The sequence below is a fragment of the Mycteria americana genome, chromosome 18, assembly GCF_035582795.1.
Source record: "Mycteria americana isolate JAX WOST 10 ecotype Jacksonville Zoo and Gardens chromosome 18, USCA_MyAme_1.0, whole genome shotgun sequence".
In the NCBI taxonomy this organism is placed as follows: domain Eukaryota; kingdom Metazoa; phylum Chordata; class Aves; order Ciconiiformes; family Ciconiidae; genus Mycteria; species Mycteria americana.
In genome coordinates this window covers 7,781,147-7,798,610 of record NC_134382.1, presented here as the reverse complement: position 1 = coordinate 7,798,610, position 17,464 = coordinate 7,781,147, and the positions used below count along the sequence as shown (strand labels likewise).

Sequence of the window (17,464 nt, the reverse complement as noted above, 5' to 3'; positions counted from 1 at the left end):
ATGTGCTTTTCCTGCCTGCGTCACACAGAGAAAGCCTAGAACTTCACAGCATGCATATACGACCCCTCTGACAAGCTGCAAAAAGCAACCCAAAAAACCCCAAAGTCTCTCTATGGAAAAACAAGAAGAATCTCCCACAGGGTTTAGAAACTTCGCTGAATGTTTGCTTTCAATTAAATGATAGTTTGGGCTCTCTTCTTTGAGAAAACTCACTATCCACCAATACAACACAACAGAACCAGCTGACATCTGCATGCAATTTCAAATATACAACAAAGTCAATTCTAGAGATTAGGAATGGGCTTCAAATTCTCATACCCGATTCCTAGGAAGAAGCAATTCAGCTGGCTGCCTGAGCCCTACTGCTCACTTAAGGTGTTAAGAGCTCCAGAAGGTGCATAGAGATGACCAAGGACATCCAAGTACTCGGCGAGCTCGCACATTGGCACTGCTTCCCTCTACGGCATTTATGCTTTTTGCATTCCTGAAGGTGCTTACTGCTCCAAGGAGACCCAGCCTTTTGCCTTGGGAAGTGGCGTGAAGCACAGCCCATTTGCCAACCAGCTGCCATCAACAGGAGGCTTTCAACATACTCCTCTGCCTTGCCAAACTTGTAAATAGCAGCAAACATGAGCACCAGTGAGCCAAAGGTATCCATTTGTTAGTATTACATCTCTAACTGAACGATGCGCTTCCAAGCAAATTCAAGCTACTCCAGGACAAAAGTAAGACATTCTTGTCAGAGGAGAACATGCTTTCTTAAGGGAAGAAGGGTCTTGTGATAAAAGCACTTAACCAAGAGTTGATGATCTGATGTTCAGTGCCTTCTCAGAGGCTCTCAAGGTGACTTAGTCAGCCCAGGCCTACCTTGGGAGAAGCAGAATCCGGCATACCTCTCACTGAATATCTGTGTAGGCCTGGATCACAGGGCCTTGATAGGTAGGTGCTATTATGATGAGACACAAGAACAACTGTTTTAGAAAAGAGCTTCTTTCAAGCCTCCATCCATTCTTCTCCAGACCCAACTTTCTTCCTGTGCTGCATCTGTATTGTCTGCGGGCAGCAACTCAACCAGTGTAGCACACCTCTAGTACCGACTTACTGCTTTTCATGGAATATGTATTCTATAGGACATAAAATCCTCCTCCTTGATTGCATGTCTTAACCGGTACCCAGAGTTTATTTGTACACACCTTGGGGGGGGGGGGGAAGGCGGGAAGTCCAGTTAGTTAAATACAGGAATGCTCAATGGAAGTGGTAATAGGGAAACCTCTCTGGGAGACTGTAGCTCTAACAAGGTTTTGTTACCCAGAAGCACTCTGTACTGTATCCCATCAACCAGGGTAAGATCCGTTCCCATAAAACGGGATGCAGTTACCAAGTTAACGGGGTCTCTAACGGATGGCTCTTAGCTGGCCACAGGCCAAGCACCACTTAGGCAAACTTTTAACACGCCTTTGCCTTTTGTTCAAGCTATTTACCCAGCCCTGGCCAAATCCGTAAGAAGCTGTTCACTTTCTTCAGAAGTGATTCTAAATACTTGGTCTTCTGAAAACATGCTCTGGCAGATCCAGGCAAGCACTGGAGGCTGGAAACACGGGGCATTTCCTGCGTGGCCTCCTGTATTTCTCCCCCAACAGCCCTCACTTTCAAAAGGAGGTCTATTTTCTTAAGAATCACAATTAATATTTGGAAGACTCAATATCAAAAGCAAACCCAGTACCAGGTCCTTCTAGGTAATGAGATGTGACACAGCATACAAGAAAGGCAAGGAAGCTTTTGTAACAGCCACTCATCAGAACTGCAACAGGCAAATAAACCCTACTTGCCTCCCCCAAAACTCCCTAACTAGCAGGCTCTGCTCCCACCATCCAGAACGGCTCCCGCAGCTCTCCTGCAAGCCCAGCCCAGTTCACAGCCCCTTCCAGGCTCAAAAGCCGAGGCATTCCTCCAAACAGTCCCATTCCGTGCAGGTTTTGTGAGCCACTCTAAAGAAAGCTTGAAGTGTTGGAGTGCTGTCATTACCTTTGGCAAACGCTAGCGCTCATAACCTGCAGGAGCCAAGCCCTGCAACGAGGGATATCACCCGCGTTAAGTGACCCACTGATACAGAGCTGTCTTATTGTCTGGGTTGAGGCAACACCGGAATACCTGCAGAGAGCAGTGCTGCAGCAACTGCGTGGAACGAAACAAGCCAGCTCACGTATAGACGCGGCGGATATTACTACAGCCTTAGTCAAAATGACTTTCTGTCTTCATTACACTTCAGCTGAAGTTGCCAGACCACCTTGCTCCACGTTGATGTGCTCCACATATTTGCTGAAGTGCACAAAGAATGAGATGAGCCAATAAATCCAAATTCAGTATCTAGTACTGACGTACCACCAGCACGCCAGACAAAGACTTCTCAGAAACACAGCCCTCTTGGCACTGGACTAGGGCAGGTGTGTCTGATCCTCTGGGTGGAAGAAGCTCTTGAACTTATCTGGAGAGACGTCCCAAGAAGGAGTGTGTTTCGGAAGAGGAAGGGCTGATGAAAGGAGCCAGGTTTGGCCGATTACAAGCTGCCAGCAGTTTGGACTCAGAGCTGAGGATTTTTTGAAGAGTTTTTTTTCTATTATTTTAAGACCAGGACAAACATCATCCGTTCGTTAACCGTATCACGTTCTCTCCATGTGGCTTGCCTCTTTCTCTTAAGAGCTGAACAAACCAAAGCCCTGTGAAGACCCGTTGCTGTAATGGTAAAGGCTGAAAGAGTGCACAGAGGTAAAGAAAGAAAAGCAAAGCAGCCGCAGAGTTTCATGGAAACCTTCTCATAACTTCTGCAATATTATTTCCTAGCCTCCCTTCAGGGACACACAGCTGGATACACACCAGCACACGGTCACTTGGTGTGTGGTCTGGTCAGCCAAAACTCCATCGCCTGCTTTCTTTTCAGCCCACATCCTCTCTGTAATTAAAAGGAGCTGCCTTTCTCCTCACTGGCTTTCAAAAACCCTTGAAGAAGCTGAAGGAGGATTGAAAGAAGGAGGAGGAAGAAGTTTTGATTGTTTCCTAAAGGTACTTTCTCCCACCGACACCTCTATTTTAGGTACTTTTTCAAAGATATCTGTATTGTTTCCTTTGCAACATTTTATTTCTCAGAAAGGAAAATAATATATAGGCCTGTCCAGTTCAGAGATTAAAAAAAAAAAAAAAAAAAAAAAGCTCTGTCAGGATACAATTCTAGGTGAGAGTAATAACACATTGTTCCATCTGTGTGTGTCTACTGTAACAGGGAAAGGGGAAAAACATAGGGGGACGCCAGCCACCCAAATTTTCAGCTTTCGCAGCACATAAAGCTACTCCTTCTATACTCTATTTGGCGTTGCAGCTCTAGTTCCCAAGAACATTTAGGCACATGTTTTGGGGCCATCATCAGTGGGAAAAGAGCATATCGCTCAGATAAGTATAAGCAAAACTGGCCTACCTAACCAGTGACCGTGTCCAAACAAATTCTCCATACCCGAGACTACAGGAGAACCCTTGCCTCAAGTCATGGAATAGAGATGGGGTGAGCCAGGAAGGAGCAAGGACTTGCAGGTAAAAGTAGCCAACGAAAGAATCCTTTCTTTCCTTGTCTTCAATTCGTGATGCCTCAAAGCTCAACGCATTGCCTCTAAGCTTGTGTGTCATGTTTAGTGTGCTTTCCTGGAAACATGGTATGTGTCACGGCTTTGGTTTACTCAGAACTGTGAGAGTTGGTCAGACTTTCCACTGAGTTACAGTCTGTCAGTGGGCTGTGGTGGTATTGTTCGATGCTGTGGTATTAAGGCATGCTGTATGGCTCTGCTCTTAACTTGCATCTCATTGCTGCAGGGCACCGTTCATGCATTAAGGGCATTAATTGGCTCGATCTTAGGGGCAAAACAATACTGTTATTAAACGTTTACTGCAATATAAAGGTCTCCCTGCAGTAGGAAGTGGTCCAAACCCCCTCTGATAATCTGACACTCCGACAATTCTGCCCCAGAGAAAGCAGAAAGGAGTAAAGAAATAAAAGCAATAATAAAACTGCTCTGGGACTCCGTAGCCAGCCGTAGCTGTTCCGCGGGAGGCCAAGCTTTTATCCACTCAGCCTCAACACGTGCCACAGCTGGAAGAGGGGAAGCAGTGGACCCGCACAGGTGGGAGGCCACAAACCGCAACAGTGGAAACGCACGTGGCCTTTGGCTGAGGCACAGGGATGGAGCGAAGGGAAGAAAACTACGCAAACCTGTGGACTGACTCCACGGCACACGAGCGCGGTCACGCGGGTGTGGGAACCGGCTCTCCTGGCAAAGGCATCTACCCTGCGATTTCTGGGCAATCATGCTGCTCGCTGGGTGTCTTTCCACATCAGGCTGCTGTTGCACAGCCATAACCTGCATCTGCTTGCACACTGCCTGGCTAAGCAGGTGCTGTCAGTACTTCTCTGTGATCAGACAACACCCTGACTCACAAAATTACATGAAAAGAGACACTAAGCTCACATGAAGATAACCCCCCATTTTACACGTATCCCCTTGCTGTCATAGCTTGCTCAAGGCAGCTCGCTGTGACGGAGTTTATTTTCCATTCTAATTAGAAGCACTTCCTGCCTCTCTCATTAACTCACAGCCACTTCTGATCGCAAGATTACTGGGGAGCTAGCGAAGTCAGATCCGAATACTCCCCACCCAGGCAACGCACAGGAAAAGCTGGACGTTTTCCCTTCCGCTGTGTTGCTCCATAGCGTGAGGAGCTGTGGTCAGAGCCGCCTGAGAGGCAACGGGTCAGACTGCTGGCTCGTATTCCCCAACACAAAAGGAAGCATTTAAAAAAAAATAAGGCAGCTGCAAACCCTTCCTCTTGCCAAGCTAAGAAATGCCTGCACTTGGCAGAGAGGAGTGCGGGTTCGGGTCCAGCGAGAATCGCAAGGGGGAAAAGAAATAAGGCCAAGAAGGGTTTCATCTGAGCGGTTAAGGCAACAAGGAGAGGGTAAAGTCTCACCAGAGCCAGTCGGCATTGCCATGCTGCTCTGACCCGGCAGCACCCGGCTGTGGGGGGAGAGGTGCGCGGGGAGGGACCGAGGCTCAAACCGCGCTGGTGTTGCTCACATCCTGTTCGGTGTCGGTGCCCTGCCAGGTGGAAACGCTCTGTCCCTGCTATCGTTTGCACAAAGTTTCTCTAAACACGGTGTTGGTCGAAGGATTTATAAACTCACTGGAGTTCCCTAAACAAAATGAGGGTTGTTTAAATTTAAACAGAAGCCACCACAAAAAAGAGGTCTGTGTTACAAGTGCCTGGAGAAACCTTTGCTGAGCTATTTCCCTGCAAGGCACCAGCCGGATGGCGCTCATGTGGGTTCATGCCTTGAACCCACAACCTGCTCCTTTTATCTCAGGGACTCATTGGGTCAGTGTTACTCTTTGCCTCTTCCCTTTAGCTCACCTTCCGAGAGTTCTACCCAGTGCATCTGCTCCATGGCATCGTTGGGGGCTACATTCACAAAGACCATCGGCAAAACTGCAGCTTTGCTTTCAGCAATTGCCTGGGTCCCAAAGAACACGAGAGCACTTTAAAGGGGATGCGCATGATACTGTCTAGGAACACAGCCACTGTGAGGCTGGTCAGCAAGCTCCCCCTCTTATGGAGGTGCTCCTGGGATCCCTTACAAACACAGAAAACAAGTTTCTCCTAAAGGCAGCTACGTTAAGTTCCTTTGAAAGCGGAGTGAGATGATTCATCCCTGCTGGGATTGAACATGCTCTCCCCAGAAATGTAAGCGAAGAAAGAAATGTAAGTCATCTTCCCTCCTCTGGCAACAACGGCTCCAGAAACCCGTGCCACAAGCACGGAGCCAGCCCCGGCAGGACAGGGGCATGGGCAACCCACAGGGATGAACGAACCGGGGGAAAGCAGCGTGTGGCCCTTAGCACAGCCTCTGCAGCGATGGGGAGAGTTCAGAGACCCTTTAACTTCAAGCGGTGCCACCACGGAGAGGTCATCTCCGTGCAGCGCCTCTCCCCTTGCACACACGTTACTCGGAGCAGGGTGTGCTGGCGAGTTCCAGACAGCCCCTTCCTCCCGTCCTCGTCCGCTGCTGTCTGCTTACCTGACGGAGAGAGTGAAATCTCCTGGGTTGCTCTTACTGGGTCGAGCCAGAAAGCTGCCATGGACACCCCTGGTCAGGAGCAGCTTCTCTGCCTCAATTCCGCTGATGTTGGGATGAAACCACCTGCAAAAGTGCAAACGCGACATGTGAAACGGTAATTAGCCTGAGCCTGCCCCGACTGCCTCCCCTGCTGCCCGAGGGGCAGACACTACCTTCCTACCTGCGAGGCAGGCACAGAGCCCCGGTCCTGGCTGGCAGCACTCCCGCCTTCCACCCCACCACGTCGCAGTGACAGCTGCCCCTCAGAAAAACCCTCCGTTCAGATGTTAGCATGGAGAAAGGTCCATCAAGAGAGATCTCTTTCCCAAAGGACTTTGTCCTCCTCTCCCTCAGCTCAGGCAAAAGCAGGAGCCCTGCACGCTTTCTGCAGCACAGACGGGAGATTCCCTCTCCGGAGGAAACCACTGGCTGAGAAAATAGTTTTGACTTTTCTGGCTCCAGGTCTGATCCTGGCCGGCTGCTTCCCACCCAGCACTTACCAAGCCGATACCCTCTGAGCTGTCGCGTTGCCGGCAAATGAACTGGGCCCTGGGATGAACAAGACCTGCATCCCTGAGGGCACTTACGGCATTTCTTTAAGGGCTTCCCGGCATGCTTCACGACGGAAGAACAGAAAAAGCTCCAATATCAAGAGTACTAAACCTCTTGTTCTCCCCAGCAAGAAGCCTCAGGCCTTCATCTCTCCCATTTAAAGTCTGTTAGGAAGAGGGGCCGCTCAGAAATGGAGAGAAGAAAGGCTTTCCTTCAAGACTCTGTCCGAGAAGGAAAGGCCCGCTCTGGTCTGCAATACACTGCGGCCACCATGAGCCCGTATGCTACGAGCGGATTTCCTAAGTGTTGGTGCAAACACAACGGCAAGTGCACGTTCCAGGATCTCCCTCCTTGCCCGGTCCGCAGAAAATAACGAGTCTGCTCCAGCCCTAGCTAAGGCAGCTTTGACTCTGCAAGTTAAGGTGAAGCAGCTGCTTTTTTAACTCTAATTAGTCCTTAGCTCAAGCTGTGGTGCCGCAGCCGCCCTTTCCCAAGAGCGCAGAGGAAAATGACCCGAACCGCACCGTCGCTGTGGCAAAAGCAAAGTTCTCCGCACAGGACCAGCGCGTAGCCAGGGAAGCGGCAGCAAAGGAAACGCTGCTTTGCACGCTGCTGGAAAGCAGCGGTGAGTTGGTGTACATACCTAACAGGACATACTAGAAAAGGAAAAGAGAGACAGCTCACCCTAAGGGGAAAAATGTTTCATCACGTTGTGTGCTACTTCAATGTAATCTTTGTATTTTAAGTGTCATCAAACCATCTGTTGACCTCATTTCGGATGCTATCGGCTTGATCAAGTTCTCTTGATGGAATCGTAAGGACTGGTGTTTCCCCAGGCTTTAATGTGCACTAAATATGCATGCCAGACCAATGATTTCCCAGGCGGCACCAGTTTTATGGCTCAATTTTTCAGAAGCCACTGAAAATCCACTTTCTAAATGCCAGGCTCTTTTGAGTAATCTCAAAAGTCACACAAAGAGCACCCCAAACTGCGAGTCACTCGGTTCTGAAAGTATCGCTCAGTTTTAGATCATGCTCCGGCAGACGTTTCGGCATGGGACTGCTATATTTTTCACGAGCAAAGAGGAGAAGATGAGCCACAAGAAGATGAGCCGCTGTACGATAACAAAGCTAGCTTATTGAGTGTTTCTGGGCAGCACCAACTGCAAGAGAACAGGACTCAAAACTCCCTTCAGAGTAAAGGATGATGCTGTAAGAGTTCCCGCACGCGTCTCTGAACCAAACGACTCAAAACTGCAACGCTTAGCTTTCCAAGCAAAGTGAAATGCGGGTTCTCAAGAGGAGCGTATCTGGAAACATTTAGTAAGCTAAGTTTCTTGTATACAGCTGTCTGTGGATCAGACTAGCTAACACGCTGTCCCCCCAAAGGGTTTGCAGGTTTATCTCGATCGTTGCAGAGAAATGCGTAACCTAGCGTCTCGCTGAGTGCCTACGCTAGGAAATACACCCAAAGACTAAACCTACAAACATAAGCACACGCACACTCATTAGAGCGTGTTTGTCTCCGAGATACACATAGAAAAGGTCAAGAAATGTCACCATCTCCTCCACAATTTGGGATTTCCTCCCTCCCACCGCAAGCCAAACAGTTTTGATTAAAGATCCTTGAATTCTGGAGGAGGAGAGGTCTATTAGGGAAGGGCCATGGAAACAGATGGTAAACAGGAATCCCAGCGTTTCCAAGCCTTGTGTTCCTGAGATCACAAGAGTGACACTCTTTCATAAACCCACCGTCTGCAGGGCCAGCACTTAACTGTGCCGCAAAACTGCTGCTGGCATAGGAACGAATGCCTCTAATGGAGCTTAATGGAGCTCAGGGACAACGCAAAGCTGCCAAAGGCCACACATAACGTTTCCACCGAATGCCTAATGGCAATAAAACCAGCACGATATTGCTAGCCAGAACATAGTAGGAAAAAACCTAAGGAAACATCTCTGGTAAGACAGCGGGATGAGAGCTCTCGTAGGCACGTACCCACAGCTGCGAGCACATATGCCGGTCAGTGTGACAGCAGTGTCCTCCCAAGGACCCCCTCACCTCCCCTCGTCCCGCTGTAAATACTTGTTGCCCTGGGATGCAGTAGCCCAGCCGGGGCCAGACCTGTGTGATGCTGAGAACGGACAACTTGGTGCAGGTTGTCAGCGTCAGGAAGAGGGCGGAGGTGCTGGGGCTGTAAATCGTCCAGCATCCGAGGCACGGGGCTCCCACGAGGAAGAAGGCAACAGGAACAAAAGGGCCTCGTGTCCACCAACCCCTCCAAGTGGAAGGATGGGTGCTTGGGAAGGGAGGACCGTAACCCTCTGCCTTTCCCACCGCAGCAGCTGTGGACCACAGCTACAAAACCGATTTGCCTCAGTCCCTTTTCAGCATCTTTTTCTCAGTGAAATACTGAGAGGGAATAGCAGGGGCTGCCTACAAACTCTCTGCAAACACTCAAGAGCGGGACAACACTCTCTAACAAGAGAGAGGGAAGGAGCATATCGGGGGCAAACTTGGGGCTCTGTCAACTTTGATGTTGTCTTTCTGTCACTAAACAGAAAGCTAAATGCTCTTTCCCTTAGTGACTCCCGCCGCTTGGACAGGAACCAATTCGCACACGCATACACGGACCGCTTGTTATTTAGCTTGCAAGAAGCATAAACAATGAGCTGAGGGGAAAACCTTTGCAGCCCTCACAAAGGGAGGAGGGAGGAAAGGCAATTTCCAAATCCAGCAGCAAAAAAAAAGAAGAAAGAAAAAAAGGGGAAAAGCCCTCTGCGAGCATAGACCACCACATAGACCATAGATCATGGATTTCCAGAACAAAGAAAACCTTAACCTTCTTGCAGAGCTCATCTTCGGAGGGCTGCGGATGGATGGGAACGTGTTGCTTGGCGCTACCTCGCACAGGCTTCTTGAGCCAGCGAAGACACCACAGGCCCGTGGCATGAAAGGGGTATTTTCAAATTCAAGGTCATCTCCATTTGGGAATTCCGGTCCTGAAATTGAGCGCTTGCTCCCCGGAGGCTTTTCTGCCCGGACTAGGCGAGAATTTGCAAAAAAACCCCCATGAGGTTTGTTGCAGTGCAAATCCTCAGCCCCTCCTGCAGCCACAAGTGACTCAAACCCCACCTCTCCCACTCACAGGATATTCTGGCACACCTACTTCCAGGTCCCAGCTCCCTCCCTGTTCCGGTAAACAGCGGAATAAAAAACAACAGCAAAACCTGCCAAAACTGAACTTAAGGCTCTTTGGCTCGTGACGGTCGCCCCATCCTCCTCGGCGTACGCCAAGAGCCTGCCTGCTCTGAAGCTCGCTGCCGCTCCGTGCTGCGGGTGAAGGCACAACTGCCATGGCCGCTGCATAGCCCCAGGTGCTTTCATCAATACAGCTTGTTTTTCTCCTGACCTGGAGTAAGCTGTACTTGCAGAAAGCATCTTTAGAGCTGTTTTTCATTACGGTTTTTACTGGAGTACATTTGTTGGTAAGCAAAACCAACCCACAACAGAGCAGACAAGAAGAAAGCACCAACCCACACGCCTCTCACTAAATGGCAATGCAAAAACCGGCACAGAGCCGTAGACCGTCCCGCAGGCTGCAAGCTCCAGCCGTGTCGGGGGAGCAAGCACCCACCATTCACTTGCAGGTGAGCCCTGGGCTTCGACTCAGACCTTTTGGACTCACAGATTGTTTCTAGGAAGATCTGCAATATTCTGAGAAAAAAAAACAAATAAGGAGGCTCCAAACTAGATCCCCAGCATGGGGGGGGGGGGGGGGGGGGGCATTATTAATATCACACCGTTGTTTCGATATCAGCAAATGACAAGCATTGTTGGGCAATCGGTCATTCAGGGAACCGCTCAACTGTTAGTGCTTTTTGCAGAACTGAGTCACCCCTAAAGAACTGCTTTAAGTCAGCATGGGGATCTAACAGCTTTCCATCTCTAGCACTACAAGTAAATTTACACCGTCTACTTCAGGCAATACTGCTTTCCTGCAGAGAAATGCATTCCCCTTCTGTCCTTCAATCCATCTAAAATCAGACTTAAATTAAAAAGCCACCCAAAAGTGACTTTCAGGAACCAAAGGCAACAACCAAAGCTACACGAGGAAATTTATTAAAATAAACAGAGAGAAAATGGAGCGCTCGGTCCCCAACACAGGCCAACAGAAAGAAATTGCTTGGGCTGCGGGAGGGAAAGAGGGTACGATTCGGTCAGAAGGGGAGGGTACCGAAGGGGAACCGACCCCGCATGGTGGGAGAGGGCTCCGCGTCGGGTTCAGGCCAGGCTGACCAGCGCACCAGAGCACGGCACGTTCAGAAGCAGAAAGGTCCGCTAGCCACAAGAACCGCAGAAAGCCCAGCGTGAGAAACCCAGGGTGACCGAGGGTGCCACAGGGCTGGTAGTCACTGCCGTGGGATGCCCTCAACAACACTTTCCTCGCAGGGAGCCCCTCAAAACACCAGCTCCGGCTCTTAACTCCTCACGCCGCACCAGCTCTTCGCCAGCTCTCGCACCCCTACAGCCGGCCCTGGCCGAACGGCTCCTGGCCACCATGAAAGCCTTGCGCGCGCGCGGCCCCGTTCGAGCACTCAGTTGCCAGCACGAGCAAATCTGGGCACAGGGCAGACGAAGGCAGATCGGTTTCTCCAGCTGGGATTTACCCGCTTACACAAAAGGGCAAACCTTAGGGAGGTGCCAGCCGCCCCCCCCCAGGCACTACAACAAACGCTGCCTGGTGCAAGGGCTCCAGACCCTGCCTGACCCTGTGGGCACCACGATAAGCAATGGTGGTGGCCCAGGTAAGTCAGATACAGAGACCTCGGGCTTCAAAACAGGCCCTTGGGTGCGAGCAACATTCCAGCAGAAGCTCTGGAAAAGGAAACCTTTCTCCATGTTAAAAATTATCAAATAATTTCTCTTTAATTACCAAAGAGTTGTCTTTTCCATACAGCGTTACTCATTTCCTCCCTAACGTGAGCAGGAATGCTTTTTTCTGCTGGAATGCATCCTTGTACCCCTGTCTTGGGATAAACCAGAACAAATAGTTGAACACCACCGTTACACCCTCGGAAATCTATAAAACAAGGCATTTTTAAAAGCCTAGCTGGGAATCCCGGTATTCTAAACAGCTCCAGCAAACTTCCCACGGATAAAAAGCACCATACCTGAAGTGACATTTCTGAAATGATTCAGAGGCCGCTGACTGCGGCATCGGGGCAGCAGGGTGCCAGCATCCCAATCCCCCAGCAGATGAACTCTTGAAAATGTCTGTCTGGGGATACAGCTCCCAGCTAACACTTACAGAGCTGCTGGGGCCTAAGACCCTTTAACCTATAGGTTAGACAATAAAGTTCCTAAGTGAAGTCCCAAAGGAGATGGAAGCAAGTTATTCCAGATCACCACCTTTTTTTTTTTTCTTTTCCCCCCCCTTCTCCCACACAGCTCAAAGAAGGCACAACGTGCATCCTGCACAGAAGAGAAGTGACACAGCCAAGTGAACACACTGGTAGACCCGCACCCCTCCGAGCAGACACGGGATGTCTACCCCAGAACACCGCACACGTGAAAGCCGGAGTCGGCGCTGAAGACTTGAAAGCAGTTGCCACCGGGCTTGGGAAGAGCACGTGCCCAGGGTTTCGCTGCACTTATTTTGGGGCATCCCCAGAGAAGCCAGGACCGGGTGCACATGTATTGCAGCCCCGCTAGCGCCTGGGTTTGAAGGCCAATTTAGTCCAGCGTCAGCAAGAGAATTTGGAGCGTTTGTAATGGTAAAACTTCGTTTTGTTAGGCTTGGAGAGGATCAAAGCGAATGTGGCTCAAGAGACGCCGCCTACGCGCTTTGTGTGTGGTTAGCACTGTTTGGTTCAACACAAACTCCAACCCAGCAAGCTGAGGTGGTTCAAGAAACTGGAAAAGGGGGAGGAGGGGACCAACCGCCACCAGACTTCCCTTCTGCTACGCCACAGCCTCTCGACGCTAGCCAGGAGCAAGGGTCAGCGTTCGCAGCAGATGCTGTCGATACAGGGCAAAGGGACCCCCCGGGGCCCAGCCAGAGACACCCCGCTCCCACCGCAGCGAAGGAAGGGCAGGATGCGGACCCTGCCCTTGGAGGCAGCCAAGCAAATAAACAACCGAAGCTTCTTCCAGCAGAGAAGCGAGGAGGCTGACTTGCGAGAGCAGGCGTAACTTGGGGCAACGCAGTGCTTTGCAAGACTACGTCTCCTATTCAGCAAATGGGAAGACATTTCAGAGCCGCTTAAAGGATCCAGACGCTTGGTAACCATTTAAAGGGAATATAAAGACCCATCAGTTCGTGTTTGCACACAACAGGGACGCTCCTTTCAGTGCTGAACAGCGAAGGGTACATAGCTCTTGGGCTCTCATAACGTAGTCGAAGCAGAAGCGAAGCTGGGACAGTCACAGAACCAATTCGCTCTGTAAGGTTATTAATCCTTAGAATGGGACTAGTAGGCGCAAACTTGTGGGTTGAGTGAATGCTGCTGCCCTGTTCCTGCGAGAGACCTCCGGTATGGAGGAGGAGGAACACTCAGGAACCAGGATCCTGGCTTGGAGAACAGAGAAGCAGCTCTTTTTTTGAGCGAGATGTAGTTTTTTGAGGGAGATTACTCAGACCCTGCTGCCTCTGGGAACAGCAAGGTTCCACACCGCGTGGTTTGCTCTCTACAGCTTGCCTGTGGTCGGGGAATATCATGCCCACACACTCAGCAAGGCCACTTTGGCCTCTCAGCTGCCTGGCAACTTGGCCAAGGTACCAGGTTACAGCAGGAGACCCAGAGCTAACAGTAATATTTAGACCCATTTGTCACAGGAACGCTCCCTGCTGAAGAGACCGGCATCCGGCAAACTCACTGGTTTCCGAGAGGAATGAAAAAGGCATTCCTCACTTGCACGTTTAGGGCTTTTGGCAGCCGTGATTCAGGCTAGGAAGCAGCTACAGCACTGCAGCTCGCCGAAGAGCAGCAGAAACTTGCTTGGGTGAGCAGGCTGTTCCTCACAGACCACCTGGGGTCAAGCCGGACGAGGAAGCTGTACTGCGAGAAATCGTCAGCGGACCGCACGCTGCCAGCAGCTCTTCAGTTTATAAACCCCCCGGGCTGCAAAAGGAAGAGCAGACCTTCTAGAAACCGCTCAGGACCCCATGCAAAACAGAAAGCATCCCGAGCGTCAGTAGTGCTACCTTCGAGCGTTGAAAAGAGCGGTTAGATTCAAGGCGTGGAGTTGACGTATAAAACAGACAGTAAAAGCAAGGCTGCGTTCTCCTCATTTGAAGACGCTCAGGGTCACCTTGTCCAAGCTCTTCTCCGGATCCACCAGGGCTGAAAGTTTCCTCTGCCCAAAACCCAGATGTTCTGCCACTTGCTTGATAGGAGTAGAGACTCCAAGAAAGGTGCTCCATTTTGCAGCAGGTCCAGCAACAGCGCACCGTACGGTGACACCGACACAGGCCCGCCTGCGGGATGGCACTCAGCAAGACGCTAAAACATTGGCCATCGGCAAAAAAATCCACAGCAAGGTGCTTGCATAGCGTGGCATGGCATTTCCCAGACCTTCTGGGGAAGGAAAAACAAAAACAACAAAAAAAAAAACCAAAACCAAAAAAAAAAGGATGAAAGGACAGACTCTCCTCAAAAGATGGAAATAAGCAATTCCGTGTTAGTCGAGGAGAGGTCATACTTGTCCTGCGGCATTAAAGCTGACTTTAGCAAACTGTGCATTTACTACACAGCAAGGCTGCCGTTGGTTTCAAGATGTTTCCGTACTGAATTATTAGCGTTCGCATCTTCATTGAAAGCAGTTCTACACAGGCATGGCTGCATATAAAGCACTTCTCAAACCTGACAGAGCCGCAGCAGCTTCCTTTGTTGGTTCTAGTCTGGTTGAATTCAAATCCCATCAGAAGGCTCATTATACCAAGTGTAGCCTCAAAGGAGGGTATTAAATAAATATACCCTGCAAATCTACTCAATTCTACATACAGGTAAATATTTTCATTTTCCTAAAGCAATTAGCATTATGACAGCTAACCGTGCCAGTGCACATCATCTAATATCCCCCAAGACGTCTGTAAACAACTTTAAAACAAACACAAAAAATTCTTACTAGGTTTCTAAATCAGCATACCCGTTTCCATAGCAGGTACAGAAGCCTGAGTTGCATTGTCTGGGGTGCAACAGTCACTTCTATAGAAACCGGCTTGCTTCCTTGCCTATATATATTACAGAGCATTTTCCTAATGGTTCTCCATACTCTGGTGAGAAGGGTTAACTACTTTCTCTGAGAAGGTATGCACCTTATTTTCACCAAATTCCAGTAGAATCTAGATGTCTAACATCCTTTGGCTCATTTAAAGAGTCCAACCTTTGCACAAACCGAGTCCTCAGCGCTAGCACAAACGGGCAACTCAAAGCAAACGAGGTGTTTATGCAGAAAGCCTGGGCCGTTTCCACAAGCGGCGCTGCGTACCCCGACACTTAAAGACAAGGCACAGCACCAGCAATAGCAAAGAGCAGATGGACTGGTTGCTGAGGCCCTGACCCTGAACGGCGGTTGGTGGGATTGCTCCCAATAAGCAAATTCACAGTTTTTACCCACTTCTCAAATCGTCTCGGAGAGAAGGATGGTGCCTCCAGGCTTGCCACAGCCACCCCCATCACTCACAGGGGCAGGGCAGAGGGCCTTCAAGCCGCTCCATGCCCCTTTGCCAAGAGGTTTTGACACCCAAAAAAACCCTTCAGTGATAAATCTGGGACAGGGAGGCACAGAAGCCTGGGTCATGCAGCACAACCCATACTTCACGTATCGTCATTGAGGTCCCCTAGTTCTTGACGAACCCTTCAATAAAAATAACACAGGAGCTCAGAGTAACCGTGCAAGAGCGGGTAAGTAGGATAAAACCCTGCCATGCTTTTGACATGAGTAACCAGCTTCCCCCACCCAGAATCACAGAATCGTATAGGTTGGAAAAGACCTTTAAGATCATCGAGTCCAACCGTAAGATCACCGAGCCCAACACCAACCCCTACCCCATAGCTGGACAATGGTTGAATGGTTGAAAGGGGGCAACGTTAAACAGCAAGGATGAAAAGGCATGCTGGGTTGGAAGAGGCCGGAGACCCTTTTCTGCTGCAAAGCAGAAGTCAAGCGCTCATTCAGGAGGAGCAGGTTGGCAGTTTTTTGCAGGCAAACTCTGTAGCTATTCACAGGGGTTTGTAGACTTCTTTTTTAACCAGCTGATGTGCCCCACTGGATTTAGACACCACGAGAAAGAGCTGTGCTAGCAACCCCTTTTGCGTGCAACAGCCAGCCTTGGCTGAGGACGCGTGCACGTTTCCAACCACCATCCCCACCTCCTTGAGAAAGGCCAGGTTTCCACTGACACCCTCTGAAAAGAGCCGGGGTTTTGCTCAGCGGGTTTTTTTTCCCCCTTTCAATTTCAAGGCATATGGTTAGTGAATGTGTGTGCACAGAGGGAATTCCCCAGAGAAAACACAACCAGAACATTGCAGAGCACTATGGCGGAGGGAAGAGATGAGGCAAAGCGGCCCAGCAGAGGCTCGGTGACGTGACAGCAGCGGGCACAGCCAGCTTTGGGGTGCCGATTAGCCTAACTGCGTGCATTATGCACGGCAGGGTCCTGCAGAACTCTTCTGCCAGGCTCAGGTCAGAGAGGGTCTCACCCAGACCCAGCAAAGCAGCAGGAGAGCCAGAGGCGCAAAACCCGGAGCCCTGGTCCTGCATACCAGAGCCCAGGCTGCTAGCCCAGCGGCAAGCCCTAATGAAGCTCCTGGTGCTGTTTTCAACAGCTACCAACGTTGCCATGAAAGACGAGCAGCACTGCTCAGTCTATGTGCCTTAGCAGCACTGCTCAGTCTATGTGCCTTGCTGCACCGCTGAAACTGTGCCGTAGGAGCTGCTCGCACCCCCTCGCAGTTTGGATATCAAGCCCTAACCCCCAGGGAAAGCCCTCCCTCCACGTCTCTGGAAAGCCACATTCCCTTCCTAGCAGCCGCTGCCTTCCCGGCAGCTTTTCAAGCCAGCTAAGGTGTCAGAGCTCGATAGCAAGGCCAGGGCAACTTTTCTCTTTCGTTCAGCAGCCTCTGGGCTCAGTCCTTCCCGAGACCATCCCCAGCCCACCGCCTTTCTGCAGGATATGCCACCGCTGCTTGCGCAGAGTGGGCGTGAAGCAGCTTTGGCTGCAGCAATGGAAACCTCAGCCCACACCTCTGCCCATTAGATGATGACCTTCGTGAAAGGCAGAGCAGAGCTGCTTCGAGCTGCGGAGCAGCGGCGTACCTAACGCTCCTCTATGTCACATTCAAAGAGGGGTTTTAATTCACCACCCACGTTTTGGTTTGAAACTCAAATACTACAGTCAGGAACGGTTTCATATACAGCTCTTCAGAAGAGCTTTGCCACAGATGTCACTTGCAAGACAGCGCACTGGGCAGGGCGGTTTCAGTCAAAGAAGCTGGTTTTAGCTAGGGATTAGCAGTGGCCTCTGACTACGTGGGTGAGGTCAGTTTTATGACTTTGTCATTTAATTCGAATTTCAGTCCTGGAGACCCGAAGGAAGGTGGCTGGCCAGACCCGCAGCTGCCATCCTGGGGGAGGGGACGGCTTTTGCTGAAGCAGGAAGAGGAGCGTACACGTACAAAGCCCAGAGACAGCAGCAAAAGCACTCCAGGAGCTCTTTCCTGCAGGCCTTACAAAAATAGGAGCAGGCAACACCC

General features: G+C 50.5%; 1 protein-coding gene across 1 annotated transcript in view; it reads right to left on the bottom strand.

The window, feature by feature from the left end:
* The window catches only part of LOC142418506 (tyrosine-protein phosphatase non-receptor type 11-like), a 61,529-nt gene that overhangs the window by 17,494 nt on the left and 26,571 nt on the right, over window positions 1–17,464 (bottom strand). Inside the window, exon 2 of the mRNA XM_075520427.1 lies at window positions 6,116–6,238. Coding sequence (XP_075376542.1) covers window positions 6,116–6,238 — 123 coding nt within the window. The remainder of the gene's footprint in view (window positions 1–6,115; window positions 6,239–17,464) is intronic.